Raw genomic sequence first — 18,976 nt, forward strand, 5'->3', positions numbered from 1 at the left:
TACCGACTGAATCGTGACAAAGTGCCTTAGCCCCACCCCACAAAACACAATTTGACCAGTCATTTCTGAAACATGGAGGAACTCAGGATCCCTCAAAGACAAACATCATATAATCTGGATGATAAAAAATCACATAGGATATCAAACTCTGAGCTCTCATCCCAACTGGAGCTAAAATATGATTATACAGACATTGTAGCAGACATTTCATAATGGAGGCCGGAGTCTGGATCCCGGCAACTACATTGCTAATGAGTGATCAGTACAAGTAAGTTACGTTCTTTATTTCCACCTTCCTATTATATGAAGCCAGGACTGCCCATTCTTTCAAATATGCTAGGAAAATAAATTACCATTTAATTGTTTCTTTAAACTAATGCATTAGATAAACCTAATGTTTAATACTTATAAGGGAGGTAACAACAACAACAAAAAATGGAGAACAACAACAACAAAAAACGAAAGAAAAAAACACCTAAGTTATAGATGAATCCAAAGTACGATTTACACGGCAAAACTTACCTTTGGAGAAAAGTTTGCCTTTTCATATACACAAACATTTATACTTATTATTTCAAAGTCCATCCAAACAAAATTTTAACATGCAAGGTTAGAGGTAAAATTAAATTACCTGCATTGGGCATCACCTTTAACGAAGGTAAGCTAAAATAATGCAGATTAGTTCCCATGTTCAGAGTGCAACCCCTCCCCATCCCAGCAAAAAGCAAAGCCTATTTAAATCAAGAGAGCAGGGTTATGTTCAGCAGTGACGTCCTCTGATCTCAGTAAATGTCATTCCTGTGCTCCCTCTGGAAGGGCGGACATGGTGGTGACAGCATCATTTCTGTGGTGTGTTAGAAATGCAGTGCACAGCCGTGGGGATTAGCAGCCCACATTTAATGTGCTTAACAGCTTTAACAATTACAAAGCTGATAATCTGATTTTTTTAATGTACCTACATGAGTAGTCTTATGTGCTGAAATAATCAGAGTGCCTATTATTTGAAATATGTTAATGATATAATTAACTGACTGGCAACCTTGGTCCCATATTGGAAAAGTGCTTTATAAGCCATGATTTGTTTTAATTTCTTAATGCTCATTCATTAATTTCTATTGTTTATTTCTACTTTAATTTTTCTTGAGAAAACATCTCAAAATAATCTGTAGCCATTAATTTGCATGGATTTCACTAATGAATAAATTTTTACAAAACTTTTGCATCTTGAATTGCTCAAAATGCTTATTTTGACTGAAGAAGTAATACTGTAGCCAAAAACTGACTTAACAATGAAAACATTAAGTTTCACTATTAATTATTAACTTCCTTCAAAGCACAATTTAACAGACAGCAAAGGTGAAAATTTCACCTTTCCATAGGAGATACAGAAACTTTTCTCATATAAGTAACCACACGAAAGTGTCAATATTTGATTGTTTTTGACAGGGAGGGAGGGAGGGAGGGAAAGGGATCCCAGCAAATCAGTTTCCTTCTAAAACTAACTTTCTGTAAAGCATTAAGCGAGAAAGAAAAGAATGCATCAAATCTCACACTAACAGGAAAACGTTACCAAACTACACATATATGAACCTGACAATAATTTTCTGCCATCAAATTTAACTTTGCCATTTCAAAAGTCTTAAAATCTGCTTAGAAATAAAAGAAAAATCTTGCAAGTAATGGTTTCTAACGTTATCGGTACTTCCTGTATCTCTTAAAAATATTAAACATTCCTGTACTTTAAGATCTTGTTGTTACTTTATAAGCACACTTCTCAGCAGAGTAAAGAAGCAAATCTGCAGTGTTGGTTTCTAGGTAACAAAGTGATCTCCCAGTTACAATGTCTGCCCAACACAGTAGTGCTAGAGTAACACTAACACCATTAAGTTAACCAGAAATACCAAAAAGTGTCATTTTTTGTGAAGAGTGATCTCCCTCTTCCTAACCAGGTAACAGCGTCTCCCGAAGACAGACAATGATTGCTACTAATATAAGGTAGTGGTTAAGAACCTGGATCCTGGAGCCCAGGGGCCTGGGTTTGAATCTCAGCTCTTCCACTAACTAGCCCGGTGAACTTAGCCAAGTTACTGAACCCTTCTGTGCCTCAGTTTTCCAATATGTGAAATAAGAATAAAAGTAGTTAGGAGGGCTTCCCTGGTGGCGCAGTGGTTGAGAGTCCGCCTGCCGATGCAGGGGACACGGGTTCGTGCCCCGGTCCGGGAAGATCCCACATGCCGCAGAGCGGCTGGGCCCGTGAGCCATGGCCGCTGAGCCTGCGCGTCCGGAGCCTGTGCTCCGCAACGGGAGAGGCCACAACAGTGAGAGGCCCGCGTACCGCGAAGAAAAAAAAAAAAAAAAAAAAGTAGTTAGGAAAGGAAAGAAGAGTTCTGGATCACCAGTCAGGAGAATTGGTTCTAATCACAATCTTTTTATCGGAGAGTTTTAGGGGCTTACATAATTATATTAAAACATGCTAGAAGCACTTCATGAAAACTCAGTTACAAGGAAGAAGCCTGTCCACTACTGCTAAAAGAGAAAATGAAAATGATAAATTTGTCATCCAGGTAAAGCATATACTCACCAAAGTAACTTACCCTAGCTTAGAGAATACATTAACCAAGCTTTATTACCACTATGAAATTTTCAACTAAGTTTTTATTTAAAACTATAATAGGATTTTTCTCTTTAAAGTCTTTGTTACCTTTCAAAAAGAGTTCAGTGTTAGCTTTGAGTATTAGAATTATTCAGTAACTAAGAAGAAATATATATAAATTAAAGGTTCTGATTTTTAAAGGAATTTTAAGTTACAGTCAAGAGCTAAAGATTTTCAAAATATTTCTAGAATCAATAACAATGACACTATAGTTATATATTATACAAATGTTATACCAGGTTACATTTATTCTATTTTGAACTTTAGTTTTCATGTTCACTTTTCATTGTTTCACCCTAAAACTTACATATAATAATTTGTTATATTATTATAAGGATAATAATACTACCTAAAGCAAAGGACTCTAGTAAGGATTATAACTGACAGGCTGCTATCATACACTACAGTCATTAGCCAAGAACAACCACACCAAACAATATCACTACTGACTCCATGTTAAAGCTCTGGGAAGTGACCCAATGCCATTCTACTTACTAAGTGGAAGAGCTGGGACTCAACCCAGGTCTCTCTGATCACAGAGCACATTCTCTTTTCACTACAACACAGCTGCTGCTTCTATACCATAAAGCTTAATCCAAAGCCCCTCTAAACACTAACTGTATTAACACACAAAAAGAAAAGCCATAGTATAGCCATATAAATAAAGCCAGACTTAAAAAAAAGGCAGCAATAGTGATAAAGCGCACACAGTGCAGTAGAAAGGATAAATTTCACATGCAAAGACAGAAAATGAAAGAAAATACGAACGGCAACTTAGAGACCAGCTTTACGTCCATAGTTTGGATTCTTGAAATTATTAATAGGACTCTTGTAAATCGGATTTTCTTGCTGAAGTAAAAGAAATAGTTTCTAATGACTTCATCAGAAAAAAGCTGACATGTATAGTGTTTAAACACTATAAAAGAGAATTTTTACTATTTTTACACTTCCAAAATTAATTTTTTTTAAAAACCCAAGCAAATTGTAGTAAAATGCAAATGACTAAAATTCATTTACAATTTAACAATACTGAAGATTGTCACTGCTTTCTTGTATCAAAAGATGAATACACGAAGGCCAACGTTTGGCCACCTCGGCCTCCCACCTCACGCTTCAAAGCACTAACTGCTGGCGTCAACTTTCATCACTTGCAGCTTCTAAATTTTTATAAAGCCAGGTTTATTAAGTTGTAAAATCGCAGAGAATAAAAATACCCTTTTTAAGTACACAGTTCCATGAATTCTCAAATGTATAAACACACCCACAATGAAGATCATCCCACGATCCCTCGGGCCCCTTCCCCCAGCTCCAGCCCCTGCAAACCACTGGATCTCATTCCTGCCTCTAGGGTTTTACCTTTTCCAGACTGTCATATAAGTGGAGTCATACATATGTAGCCTTTTGAGTCTGGCTGCGTTCTACTTAGGTTTCTTTGTTGGGGGAAAAGAAAAACAGAAAAAGCTTTCTACTGAATAGCTTGCTATTACTTAGGATTCTATTTTACATGAGAAAAAAAAGGCAGAAGAGCAGATTTAAGATTAAAATTACTAAGGAAATAAAAACAATGACCACAGTAACCAGAAGAAACATTCTTATAATTGTTTTGTTTTAATAGGATATACTTAAGATGTTTTCTATTTTTCACTAAATGCAAGTTTTCTGAATAATAAATTTTGGGGGGAATAAAATATTTAAAGGACTTTAATTATCAGCTTTAGAGCTAATAAGTCTTAGAAGTGTTACATTTGCTTTATGAATCACCCTCCTTTTTTACATGATTTCCAACTTACCGTGTCCCATTTGGCATTCATTTTTTCCTTTTCAAATTTGGCAAATTCCCTTCTGTCATGAATGATCATTAAAAGCTTCCAAATCAGCAGCAATGCAAGGCCAATAAGAACAATTCCAGCAACCACACCTGCTACAATTGGGATAATGTCTGGACCAGTGGGGCACTCTGTAAAGTAAGAAGCAAAGGATGAGCACATAAGGGACTAGAATGTGAAGGTACAGCCAAAATTACAAAGAGCTGGGCAGTCTCATAAAAAAACACAGAGGAATTAAAATCCCAAGGTAAGTGAATGTACACTATCCCAAAGAATCTATAAAAAAGATACTAGAAGTAACAGATGGGTTTACAAGACCCCAGCGTACATGATCAATGAAGTCATGTATTTCTATGTATTATATAGAAATTGACTTCTACAATTTGGAAATTGAAATTTAGAAAATGGTATTTTCTACAATAGCACCAAAAATCATGATATACCTATGTATAAATCTAAGAAAATATGTGCAAGATTTACATGCTAAAAATTATTAAACACTGATGGAAAAAAGACCTGAATAAATGGAGAGAGATTCCATGTTCATGGATTAGAAGACTCAACATTGTTAAAATGTCAATTCTCCCCCAATTTTTTTTTTAATAATTAATTTATTTTTATTTTTGGCTGCATTGGGTCTTCGTTGCTGCGCATGGGCTTTCTCTAGTTGCGGCGGGCAGGGGCTACTCTTCGTTGCAGTGCACGGGCTTCTCACTGCACTGGCTTCTCTTGTTGTGGAGCATGGGCTCTAGGCACGCAGGCTCAGTAGTTGTGGCACGAGGGCTCTAGAGCGCAGGCTCAGTAGTTGTGGCGCACGGGCTTAGTCACTCTGCAGCATGTGGGGTCTTCCTGGACCAGGGCTCAAACCCATGTCCCCTGCACTGGTGGGCGGATTCTTAACCACTGCACCACCAGGGAAGTCCCTCCCCCAATTTGATCTATAAACTCAATGCTATCCCAATCAAAATCCTGGCAGGACGTGTAGCTATCAAGCAAGTTTATTCTAAAATTTACAAAGAAGTAGGAGAACTAGGAAAGTGTTTCAAAAGCACTTTCAGAAAAGAACAAAGTTGAACAACTTGTATTACCAGATTTCACAACTAGCTATGAAGCAACACTAACTGAGACAGTGTGGTATTGGCTAAAGGACAGATGCCTGGATTAACGGAAAACAATCAAGAGTCAGAAACAGGCCCACATATATAAGGTCATCTCATTTTCAACCAAGGTGGAGAAAGGTCAACCTTTTCAACGAATGGTGCAAGAACGACTGGAAATCTACATATAAAAAACTGGACCCCACTCTATATACTAAGATCAGCTCACAGTGGGTTACGGACCTAAATGGAAAACCAGAACTATAAAACTTTTAGAAGAAAACACAGGAGAAAAATCCTTATGAACTTGAATTAGGCAAAGAGTTCTAAGACATAATAGTAAAGAGCAAGATCTATAAAAGAAAAACCTGGTAAATCGTATTTCATCAAAATTTAAGCTTCTGATCTTCAAAAAACACTCAAGAAAATGAAGACAAGGAGGCACAGACTGAGACAACATTTGAAAAATACATATGCAAAACAATAGAGACTTTAAAAAAACAGTTTGGCTGTTTCTTCTGAAGTTAAATATACGCCTCCAAAATCCATTCCTAATATTTATCTGGGAGAAATTAAAACTTACATTCCCATAAAAATCTGACCACAAATGTAGAAAATTCCAAAGTATATTAAAAGCACCCAGAAAAACCAAGATAAAAATGTTTCATCTTTTGAGAAGCTGAACAAATTCATGCTGTATAACATCCTTTAACAAATTATCTTTCCCAGTGTCCAAGCCTAAAATCAACTCATATTTAAATATCATTAATAATGATGGTGCTCTTACCGAGAGCCTACTGCCAGGCGCCGTGCTGAGGGCTCTGTGTGGGCTACTGCATTTACTCCTCGGACTCTCCATTCACAAAACTCGAAACCCGCTTTCTCTTTCCCTTATTTATTAATTAAATACTAGTTTAAGCTTTGAGAGATTAAAAGTGTCCCAACTTGGACATATAATAGTCCAGCTGGAGTTGTTCCTAGATATTAGGGAAACTACCAATAGCCCTAAGCAGTAAAAAGACATAAAAGAAAATGCGAAGAATTTTGAAATGATCAGATTTCTACCTGGAGTCTCTACAACATGAACAGTGGCCTCATTGTTCCCATTCACTGAATATGTGAAGTAGAACCAGCAATCGTCAACGTCCTTCTCCTTACAATGGGACAGGGGATCCACCTGGCCTGGCTGGGGCAACCTGTCCCGATTTTCAACCTTGGTAATGTTGAAATGTGAACATTCCTGAGCACACGTGTCTTTCTTTTCTCCTTTGTTGAAGGCTCGGCACTGAACACATTCCCTGTAAAAATGCAAATGATTACATTTATTATTTAAAATAATATTTGCTTCAAGATGATTTTGTGTGCTAGACTCAAAATTTAACCAAATTAAGCCAAGAGCAATAGAAGAAGATATAAATAAATGAAGAAACATATTTCTAGATGGGGAAACTAAACATAAAGATGCTAGTTTCCCAAGTGATATTATAGATTTATTACAGCTCAAACTAAAATCCTCCAAAAGAAAGAAGAGTAGGAAAATAAAACTAGCCCTATCAGATATTTAATACACAATTTAAAGCCAAAATAACTTTTGAAATGTGTTGCTGGTACAATAGTAGTTCTTTCTTCAAGGGACAAAACTCAATTTTATTTAGTTTAGTCAAAAGATAGCTAATTAAGCAGCTGGTGATGCTAATTTAACAAAGGTTACCACATGGATTCACTTACATAGCAAACTCGGATTGAAATAATTGTACCATCACTCTCGTACGACACATTTCAATATCATGTGACAAACACCAGCTACTGGGAAAGAATTTTTAAGATTTAAAAACTGGGCTTCAATGTGACAGTGTATTTACAGCGTAACCTGATGTTAGCGCTGTTCTCTGTATTGTGTGCTGATACAGAGGCCAACAGCGAGTTATCACCCATTTCAAGCAATTCGGAAATACTCACTTATGCTCGGCACAGACTCCAAGGCACGTCTGGCACATCTCACAGGTCGGCCCTTGGAACTTGGGATCTGTACACTTACAGGCGCCACACTCACAGACGCCCCGGCCATTGCAGATCTGCCCATTCACAGCCGTGCAGGAGGTAGTGTCCAGAGAACAGTCACAGGCACTGCCAGTGTAGTTAGGGTTGCATTCACACACACGACACTTGCACACACCATTTCCTGCAATAAAAAGTATCATTTCTCATAACAATGGTAAAAATGTAACATCAGAGCATTGACCGAAAAGTGAAAACAAGCAATAACATGTAAGAAAGGCTGTCTGTGGGATGGAGTGACCCTCAATGCTGCCCTTTTTCTATTTATTCACTAAGCAAACTCTCAGGATTTTTTATTGTATTAGATAGGACCACATTTTATAACCATTTTCAGACCCCTTCTCACCTCCACAAATTAAGCCATTGGATCTATCACAGTTGAAATTATCACACTCGCAGAATTTGCCAGAATAAATTTCGTTTGTATTATCCCTCTTCCGACACACACACTGTCCACAGACACATTCTCCATTGTTGCTACATATTTCTGAACTGTTCTCTTTCCTGCAGTAAGCGTCCATATCTTCACTGTTCACCTCATCTGTGCTACATTCACAATGTCTCCCAACACGTCCCTCGTTGCACCTAAACAGAGTCCAAAATTTCAATCACATAAAATAAAAATAAGTGAAAGTAACAAATCATGCTGTGAGAAAGACTGGGAGAGGAAGTAAGACTATGAACATTATCTTCAAACTACAATTTTATTACATGTCATGCCACACGTCACAGACGTGCACAAAAGTGTACATATGCACACACACAGAGCCATTCAAATCCATATGGAATCTCCACAGGGGCCTAGGAAAAAAAGCCCTCTTCAGGAAAGTAACCATTTTGATCAAGATGAAAATACAATCTAGCAATGAACAGGTGAACAAGACATTTAGAAACATAGGATAAACTTATTTTTAAAAGTGCTATGTCTTCCAATGATATGCTATTTATTACATTTGCTATTATAGGTGAAGCAATCGTCCAATTGTTAATCCAAAAAAGTACAATAAACACACCCCAAAAGGTGCATGGAAGTTGAAGAAAAACATACTGAGCCTATCATTTGAAAATATAACTAACATACTGTTTAAAAATAAATTTACCCTATGGATCCAGACTTTTCAGCCACACTGCTTATTTTTAGAACACCTAGTGTTCAGACAATGAAGACACTAGTTCTGTATCTGGTAAATACACAAAAAGTAGGAAGGCAAAGCATTTTCAAGATGATCTTTCAGTTAAGTAATATTTTACTAAAAATGGATCTACACAATTCAGTCAGGATATGTATGACACGGAAAATTTTAAAATGTAACATTTTAATTGTTATTTAGAATAGAAAGCTAATAACTGATGGCAAAATACAGCCATCTATTTTTCTCATGATTAAAAACCCTTCAAAGCATAGTCATTTGGGGCTGACATCTGCATCAAAATACTCTTCCCTCCTCCTATTCTTTTAAGGAGAAAGATTATTCAGAGTACATTCAATTTTAATTTTTAATTAAAAAGTAATCACAGTATGAAAATAAAATTTAAAATAATCTGACTATAGTTTTGTTAGTAGTAGATTCTATGTTCTGAAAATACTGTTTTCTTTTCAATTTTACAAAGTATATTGGTTTTTTAAAAACTATTCCAGCGATTCAGAAGTACATGTAATACACGGTGAACATCCTTTATTGCTTCCTAATTCCATTTCCCAGATACAATCACTATTATTTTATATAAGCTTATTTAGCTCCAGAGAATTCAGACGGCTATAATGAGAGGAAAACCCAAATGCTACCTTAACCATTTGTTAAATATACATCTTGGATGGCTATAAAAGCTTTTATTTTACAGTAAAGGACAGTCTGCCTAAGAAAAAAAAAAGGCAGGGAAGAGCTTTCCATAAATAGCACACACAAGATCATCAAATTGATCTTGTGGTGAGCAACAGTGGCTGGAACAATCATTTATTTGCTCCAATAGACAGAATCTCTCTGGACGCCCAAACAGAGCCTGCCCCTGCAGCCGTCCCAGCCGCAGTCCCCCCGCACCCCATCACTCTCCACAGCCCCAGCTCACCTGCAGGCTCCACACTCAAAGGTCCCATTGCCATCATGGCACTTGGGACTGCCAGGGATGCCTTCACTCTGGCATTCACATTCACAGATGAACTGAAGAATAATCTCTACTTCTTCAGTGAAGCCCAGAGGCTTAATTTTAATGGTTTCAGAATTCTTATTTGGACATTTATTTGAAGTTACGCTGATTTCAAACTGAACCTTAAGGGAAAACAAGAAGATAAGTTAACAACTAAGCAATTTAAATCTACTAAAAAAAATTGCAAAAAGCCACTCCAAATTATATTTCTTTAACTGTTTCTCAAATTATAAACTACATTGCCTGTAAACAAGCAGTTTTTTCTTTTCTTCAGAAAACGTTTATGTAACATACCTCATCCCCAATGGAAATATTAGAGCATTTTCTCCCATTTTCCCCTGTTCCATTCACTCCATTCTTGCAGTAAGACTTGTAATTTATTGTTACTCCTTCTGGTAATTTGCTGTTTTCCAAAATGACTTCTGAAGACAAGGACTAAAAGAAAGACTATTAAACAGAGGAAAGGCAAACAAATGCTACTATTATGGTTTAATTACTGAGTTAAAATTTTAATGATGATACAGCACAGAGGGCTGATATTAATTATGAGGAGTCTTAAGAACTCAGAACACTTTCCTCCCCCAGTGGCAACACAGCTCTCCTCTGACCCTACCAACTTCCAGCTCACTAGGGACTAAAGTAAATGATCTACTACACTGTCTGGGAACAAATCTGCTCAGGCGCAGTTGCAGCCCTGCGCCCTCACCCCCCAAAAAAAGAAAACCCGAAGTGGGAGGATTCAAGGCACTGCGTTTTTAGAACAGCAGATTGCTCAGGACCAACGGAGAAGGCTGCGGCAGCAAGCTCTCTCCTGGTCACACTCCTGCATGGATGGAGTTGGGAAAGCATTAAGATATGCTGTAAAGACAGAGAACAAAACAGCTATGGGAGAGACAGGGAACAACCAGAATCTAGAAAATCTTTGTAAAAACCTCTCTCTTCGAGTAGGGTCTTTCCAAAAAATTCTGGGAACCCCTAGCATGAGGTAGAAAATATCTAAAATTCAACCCATCAAAAGGCTGGGGTGGTGCACACAGTACAGGATGGTTACTGTTACATCACAAAGGCCTCCAGAACACTTACAACAGTTACTGACCAATGGTGAATGAGTATCACTGAAGTACTCTGAACTAAAGCTCAAGATGGAGAAAATTCCTCTTTAATTTCAACTTCCTTCCAATCTGGGGGGAAAAAATCTTATAAAAATGGTAAGTCAAATATATGCAAATACATTCATATATACTTTATGGTACATGCATATATGACTGTGTGTACCTCCTGAAAACAGAGAACTATATACCCTGAATATATGTCAGGAGAAGAATTAGCAAAAAAAAAAAAAAAAAAAAAAAAAGCTTTTCTGGCACAATTCATCAAAATAGATGAATCTATAAAAAGAAGGGGTGGAAAAAGAAGACTGAGGTCATCCTATAAATCTAAGTTGTTTCAACAAGGAGACCTATTACTTAACAACATTAAAACAGAATTTAGAAATTTTCCCCACATGCCTTTGTTACATTGTGCTCTGCAGATAATTATGTATTTGTAAGAGAATATGAGTTTTTCCTCCAGATGCAGAATTTAAGTTTTATGTTGTCTTCTGGGGCTTGCTAAATTGTGTATGAAAGGAGTTTTACTTTTTTTGAGAAAAGTATTCTCCACAGGGTGTTGCCCAAAACAGATCTTATTTAAAATGCACTCACATTGTATGCATCGATGATCAACTGGATTACATTGCTAGAATTTGCAGATAATGTTCCTACTGCTGACTTAGGGATCAAATTTTTCAGTTCCTGCAATTAAAAGATAAAACATAAAATGCAAGTACTACTCATTCAACTAATTAGCATCTACTGAGTACTTACTATCTATTTTTAAATAACAGTTCTCGATACATTTCCTAAATAAACTTAAGGAGTCAGACCTAAAAACAACTAGCTTTACAATGTAACTAAAATTAATATACATCACTTTTTTTTTACCTGGTGACATTTTCCCGCATTTCAATTCAGACATATCATTTTGCCTCTAATGACTAAACAAAAAGGGTCTAGAAATGTGTTCCTCTTTTGATCTCACATGTATATATTTACCTTGTAAACGGGCTGAAATTCTTCAGTAACTGCAAAAATCGTCTGAATGTTATTTTCACTTAGTTTTTGGACAAGGTGAGCAATAGAAGGATAATCCTAAGAAATTAAGTAATAAAATTTAGTATGTAATTACATCCAATCTACTCCAGGTTTTCAATACTTGCTGAAAATAATGATTTGCAGATATCAACTGGATTACTTACAAAAGACTGCTTGAAACAACACAAATTATTGCTGAAGTGGGTGCTGTCTAGTGGGTTTCTAATCCTCTTCTATCTTTATATGTAAATTTTAAATTTCCATAATAAAAAGACTTTAAAGAGCAAGATTATCTGTGTATATTAAATGTCAGAACAATGAAAGTAAAGAACTGCCAGTAATTAAAGGTTATATTATCTACGTATCACTTAAGAAAAAGACCAAGATTCAGCAAGGTTTAGATTTCTTCCAGACCTTGAATAATTTGCCAATCTTTATTTTCAGTAGAGGCAGGGTGCCTGCTTTCTTAAATCATGTATAAGTAAGACAAGGAGTGTTAAGGCTATACAAATGATTTGATTAGACATAATATCAAGCTTGCTACCCCTTGACGTACGCGAGTGAGAGGAGACAGCTCTGGGCTGAGGCGCAGAGTCGGGAGTCAGCAGCTCCCTTCACCCCCGGGCCCTCATCTACACGGAAGGAAGCAAGCACAAAGCCAGAGCCTCAAAACAGCAACACGAGCTTTCCTGCACATTAGGTCAGGGCCCAACTCACCAAAATAACAAAACCCCCAAACCCTGAAGAACCCACAAGCCAGTCACCCACAATACTCTTAGTATTAGACCCTAAACTCAACCTGAATCCATTCAATATGTAAGGAGCTAAGCACTTACATAATAATGGCTCATTGTGTACACATCATTTTCCAGGTGACACTGTCCATCATTTGGTAAAACAATGCCACCAAGTTTCCCATCTCCAGCAAAGTGAAACCCAGCATCCGTGGAAAACACCAGCAGCCGTGTCACATTCCTCCAGCCAATCAATGACTCAAAAAGAAAAGGATTTCAATTTTAAAATATTACCCACAATTCAGCATAAATCTTTTCATCTTTATGTAGGCTACCTCTATATCTCAACCTAATTCCATACCTTCTCTTTTCACGATACCAATATCCTTGCGGATGAAGGCACAGAGATCACTGAATAAAACTCCCCCACCTCACTGTAAAACTCCACCCTGCCTGGCTGTCCACCTCTCTCAGCTCTTTTTTAAAAACTGTATCTTTTAAAGTCCATGTCTCTCTCCCCATTAGAAAGTACACTCGCTCTGTGCAGGGCAGGGACCACCATCAGGTTTTGTGCTTCATCTTATCTTCAGCGGTCAGCGCAGTGCTTGGCACATAGTAGGTGCTTAATGAGTAAATGCAAATGTCTCAGCCCACACCCATCTTGGCCCAAATATCACTGTCTCATTCCCATCCATCCTTGCTCCACCTTCCGTAGCGTATACTTCCTTTATCAGCCACCACATTAGGCCTTCCTTTTTTAATTACAGAAAAAAGTACCTTCTCCAAAGACTTGCCCTGCTTAATTCCACCCATTCTAACCCATCAGTACTGCTTATTTATTTTATTTTCCACCTTATTCAGCAAAGAATTTAAAGTAGCAGTAAAATCCTCTAATATGGTAATTTTATAATCACATCTGTCTAAATACTCAATTATATCTGTATATATCCTCGTAAGACTATAAAATCCTTGAAGGCAGGAATTAAGTTTATTAATGCCGGCAGTCCAAGTGGAATGTCTCTTTTTCATGTAGAGAAGTGGAACAGTTACTCTCAGTCAGCATGAGGAAAACCGAGAGTAGCGGCCACAGATGCTATGGCTTGTTTTAATCCCAAGGCTAAGGCACAGGTAGAGGCAGCCCAGAGAATGCTCTCTCCACAGTGAGCTGCTAACAGGATCACAAATGAATGGCTGGAAAGAAAACAAGCATCAGGCTGGGCACTACCTGGAATATCACTCTCTTCCCCTTTAAAAGCAGAGACTATCCTTAAATTGCAACTACCCCAGTGAGAGGTCAAGAGTAACGATAATCTAATAGTTAATATTTGCTGGGTGCTTAGTGGCACTGTATATGGATTACCGTATTTAAACTTCATAACAACCCTATGAGGTTTATCTGTTATTATCCCTTCTTAAGGAGAGGGAAACAGCCCTCTAGAATGGCAAGGAAATTACCTAGTGGATGAGCAGTGATGGGAACATCTGAAGCCATTTCCTAACAGTCTAAGGGCTGTTCTCTTAAACACTATACCATATTATCATCTTGGGTATCAAGTTACATATTAAAAACTGGTTGGAAAATAACCATTAAGAAGCATCTGGAATCAAGGAAGGTCTTGTAGAGCACAGGGGTACTCGAGGGAAAAAGGAGCGCGGGGGGGGGGGGGGGGGGAATGAGACAGGTGCTTAAACTTTATCTACCTCACAATGTTTTCTAGTTTCAGCTTCAGCTGAATCATTAAAAGGTCACCTCAAAATCATCACCTGGTAAATGGGTCATAAAATTCTAACCACTAGTCCAACGGAGATCAGCTTACTACTACTGAAAATCTTGCAATTAAAATTACAATTATATGACTTCTCAAAATACCTGTTCTCATACAGACTTCAAACTAAGACTTAAAAAGTTCTTTCTTTTTGAATGACTAAGACATGGGCAAGATAACTCTCAAAGATGATAAGCAGAAGAAAACTGACCAGAGGAAAATGGTGTCTGAGACACAGTCCATTTGAGCACTTTTAATGCTCCTGGAGCCGTCCCAGATAACCCCAACTCCATCTCAGGCACGAAGCCGGAAAGCTAGGGTTCCTGGGCCTCTCCTAAACACCTAGAGCACCAGCTGAAGCTAAACTGTCCCACTGTTTCAAGTGGTGAGCATCCTGGCTTTTAGAACCCTGTGTAAATGAACTAACTGCCTGGTTTAGATAGGGGCATAATGATTAACTATGCTTTTATAAAGCATTTGTAGTTGGAGGGAACTTAAGGGATTAGTCAAGTATGCTACAGTAATAAGGTAATTTCTTCTGACAGCAAAATCACACTCAAAATCCATACAAATAATATCCTTTTGTAGAAAATGAATGCACTCACTCCACAAACTGCAACTTGCATGATTGCATCAAAGCCACCTTCTGGAGAATCCAAATTTCCAGATATGCGCTGTTTACCAACAAGTTCATTAAATACCTCCCCTTTATCAGTAAGGCTGAGCACATTTTTATAGCTAAATGGGCTGGTGCAGTTCTGTTCACTTGTGCAAGGGTTCCTGAGTTTAGCTGGTGTTGTGCTAATGTAAGGCATCACGGTTTTCTCCACAAATGAGCCAAACCCTGTGAAGGAAAATGCACACACAGTGATGACAGACGGAGGGTAGATGGATGGACGGATGGATAAACTGCATGAAAAAAATCAAGTACATTACCACCTGTAAGTCAATCTTTTTCTTTAATAAGAAATAATAAGGCTTTTAATAATTAGGTTTGGAAAGGAGATCACTGTATGAAAAATCCAGGTCTGATGTGAGATTAAGGCTGTATAGGCAGGTGTGGTCATACTAACTAGTAATGAAAAAAAACTGTAATCAACATGTTTATAAAATATATCAACAAACCAATGCATAAATTCCTGTGAAAACATGCAAGCATCTTATTACCTCTGTGGTGTAAGGTGTGTCAAGTAACATGATCGCCTTCAGTAACAGAGGAACAAGGAGGCGGAAAAATTATTAGATGTGTGACAGGAATATCAGTTCTCTCAAAAAGAAAAGACTAAAACCTGGCCTATTTATCTCACATGCATGTGGTGAAGAACAAACTGCCAGTATTTATACAAATGAAAACTACTAATTTTCTCAAAATTCCTACCAATTCGGAAGTCTGAAGTAATCCTCCTCATTTCATTCATCAAATCAGTGCCAAGACTTTTCACATTCTCCAAGTCGTCTTTCATAGAGTAGGAGAGGTCCATAAGGTAGTAGAGATCGATGGGATAGTCTTCAGCTCGCTTGAATTTTAATGTAAATGTCTGTGGCTCCCCTAATTAAACAGAGAATAGAAAAGAAAATTAGCTTGCCAACAATCAAAAAGCGAATGAGAAAAACCAAGTAAATTCGATCGATAAGGTATACACTATAAACTGTACTATCGACATAGTTTTTACAAAAACCTGGGCGTTCCACAGGTAACTGAATAAATGGAAGTGTGCTCATTTCAATCACAAATACTTAAAATGCCAGGCCCCGGGGATGGTGAAAAAGACAGCATTCCCCATCCACCGCAGGCAAGACAGGCAGACAGTGGGCTGGTAACTATGACAGAAGAAAACAGACAGCCAGAACAACGTAAACTAGACTGGGTGGGTGAGGCAGATACACTCCAGGGTACACCTGACTTTTTAGAGACTAACGTTATGAAGTGAAGACTCTTTGTTTGATGGGATGCACTATATGCAGGGAACAACATGACCTGATTTTCACTGTAGAAAACCTGAAGAATCGTTTTAAAGATGATTATAGAGACAAAGAAACTTGTTAAGAAACTATGGCAAAAATCTAACAAAAAGATGATAAGGATCTGAAACAATGAGGAAGGAGAAGAGATTTACCAGAGGTGTGAGATATAATCCACTCAGAAAATACACGAGAAGGAAGAGGTCTGGGTGAAAAGTCATTAAATTTTTAACTTGCAGATTTTCTCTATATAGACTTCTAGTTGACAGTTGGATAACTGGGTTTGGAGCTTAAAAGTCTGTGTTACAGCCCACAAGTGGCTTTAAAGCCATGAGAGGAAAACCAACAATTAAGTGGACTACAAAGAGGAAGGAAGAAAAAAGACACAGACAGGAGACTGGAAAGCACTGTTAAGAGATAAGAAGAAAGTAGGAATGTTATCGCAGAAGCCGCAAGGAGAGCATTTCAAGAAGCTCGAAGGCATCGCTTGGACAGGAAGGTTAATAAAAAAGGCCTGACGAGGGTCCACCAGGCCTGATGGTTCCAGGTGCCAGCAGAGCTTTGCCAGAGCAGCTCTAGAAGTGGAAGGCTGCCGGCACTAGGCTGAAGACAGAGCAGGAGGGGAAGGGGCGGCGGGGAGGCAGGCACGGGACAGTCCTCTGACAGGAAGGGGCGGGAAACTAGAAGAGGAGAAAGGGGACTTGTTTCTTCTTTCTTTTTCCCAGATGCAGGACTGCTCCAGATTCTTATGAAAACCTTAATATTTTATCAATACTGAACAAAAACAAAGGAAAAAATAGATTAAAATGTTGTCTTTATATTATGTAATTCCAGAAGATGGACATTTTTATCTTTAAAAACACATTAAATCTAATACTTTCTGAATCTTTAAAAGAATTTACATTAGACACAGGTATCATTTACTTCAGGTAATGTGTCTTACAAATTGTTATACCTCCAAAAATATCTAAAAGTTAATGTATTCAACATTTCTATTTGAGTGTCAGTCCACATGTGAAAATGAACCCTCAACAGAAACTTACATAAAGTTGTCAAAAAGCTCAAGTAGACACAAAGGCATTCATAGAAGCAGATTTCTGTACCTGATCGTAACTGCAAAACCAACTGCTGTGGTTGGATCTGAGTAATATCTTCTGGCTGCAGCTTCTCTGCTGTTCCTTTGCTACGGTTGGTGACATTTTTATTTTTCTTTATATCTTTGGAGCCTCTGGGATTTTCAATGTCATCTGGATGACAGCCCTTCTTTTTTAAGGCTTCTAAATCATCACATCGAGCAGAAGTAGGCATTCCTTCTTGTAAAAATGTCTAAGTGACATGTAAAATATAGGTATAAATAAAAAGTACAGTGGTCAAACCTTCTACATAATCGTAACTGCAAATAACTAATTAAGTTGCAAAAATCAGGTAACACATCTAATGTATTTCATTTCTGGTTTTTAAACAAAATGCTCCCTTCATCCAAACCATAATAAACAAAACAGATAAACAAAAATTTTTCCTCAAAAGTAATACCGTTATTGCTAATATATTACTAGTACCGTATTACTTTAGTAATGCTTAGAGGACTGACCTAAGTGTACATTTTAACCGTTTCATGTTCAAATTCAGAGTATCTACTCAAAGAAATTTCTTTTGTGAAATTACTTATTTAGCATGGTTAAGAGCCACTAATAATATATATAACCAAATATCAGACTAATATTTTTTCCAAATTTCCCTTAGAAAAATTCTTAGAGTCTCTCATATTACGTAGCAGCATCCTTCATGATATTTTGAACAACTCAATGTATAGGGAAAACATGTCACCCTAAAACCTTTCTTAAGAAGGAGAACAAGAAATTTACCACAGATTTAGTAAGTACTCTTGGAGGTTTAAAAATATTTTAGGTATCGGCTATTATTGTAAACAAGCCTTTTAGAACTTATTTTTTTTTAAAAACGCAGTAAGTGATTATACGACAGGGTCAAACATGTATATAGGGTGAATTTTTTTAAAATAAAAAAAGTTGTAATGGTATGTGAACGGTACTTGTGGCACGGGGTAAAATTTCCACTAGTGACGTGATTTTAAACTGTGCTCTTTTTATCAGATGACTAAGTGAAAGCAAAAACACTGCTGTTAAGATGCATGTAAAGGTTCTAAATATGTTTTTCATAAATGTGAGGAAGGGGAACAATGACGGTGTATTCATGTATATGTGTGTGTATCATTTTAAAATGTGTACTCCTAATAGACATTTAACTTTTTCACATATACCCCTAAAAATTTGTACTTAGTTGGCCAAAAATCTTTTTTAAAATCTTGACATTGGGAAAATGAGGAAATGCCTTTCATTTGGGGTCACGTTATGTTTTGTATGGTTGTTTATTATCTACCAATTTCACGGTGCTGAATAAAGTGAGGATATTTATATACAAAGATTACAAAATGGTTTTGATCAGTTATTTTTTAAAGGAAACATAGTACTAAATGAGAGCCTTTCTGTACTTAGAAAAACTGGAAGGGAGAACCATGGGCCCAATGGTTCAAAGCTGCACAACTTTTATGTGTGGTCAAACCTAAAATGCCGCCAGCGCACAGG

The 18,976-nt window shown here is 37.3% G+C and overlaps 1 protein-coding gene across 2 annotated transcripts in view; it reads right to left on the bottom strand.

Moving 5' to 3' along the window:
* The window catches only part of ITGB1 (integrin subunit beta 1), a 42,255-nt gene that overhangs the window by 1,970 nt on the left and 21,309 nt on the right, over positions 1-18,976 (bottom strand). Inside the window, exons 4-16 of one of the 2 annotated variants that reach the window (XM_029236269.1) lie at positions 17,477-17,699; positions 15,790-15,960; positions 15,017-15,255; positions 12,748-12,903; positions 11,873-11,968; positions 11,483-11,572; positions 10,074-10,214; positions 9,702-9,901; positions 7,981-8,219; positions 7,536-7,758; positions 6,642-6,874; positions 4,444-4,610; positions 2,939-3,502 (exon numbers count right to left, since the gene is read on the bottom strand). In XM_029236269.1, coding sequence (XP_029092102.1) covers positions 3,428-3,502; positions 4,444-4,610; positions 6,642-6,874; positions 7,536-7,758; positions 7,981-8,219; positions 9,702-9,901; positions 10,074-10,214; positions 11,483-11,572; positions 11,873-11,968; positions 12,748-12,903; positions 15,017-15,255; positions 15,790-15,960; positions 17,477-17,699 — 2,253 coding nt within the window. In that variant the 3' untranslated portion in view covers positions 2,939-3,427. Of the gene's footprint in view, positions 1-2,938; positions 3,503-4,443; positions 4,611-6,641; positions 6,875-7,535; positions 7,759-7,980; positions 8,220-9,701; positions 9,902-10,073; positions 10,215-11,482; positions 11,573-11,872; positions 11,969-12,747; positions 12,904-15,016; positions 15,256-15,789; positions 15,961-17,476; positions 17,700-18,976 lie in introns of those variants that run through there. The other variant, XM_029236268.1, reaches the window with a different exon arrangement.

The sequence above is a fragment of the Monodon monoceros genome, unplaced genomic scaffold (genome assembly GCF_005190385.1).
Source record: "Monodon monoceros isolate NGI ecotype Baffin Bay Population unplaced genomic scaffold, NGI_Narwhal_1 Super_Scaffold_21, whole genome shotgun sequence".
In the NCBI taxonomy this organism is placed as follows: Eukaryota; Metazoa; Chordata; class Mammalia; order Artiodactyla; family Monodontidae; genus Monodon; species Monodon monoceros.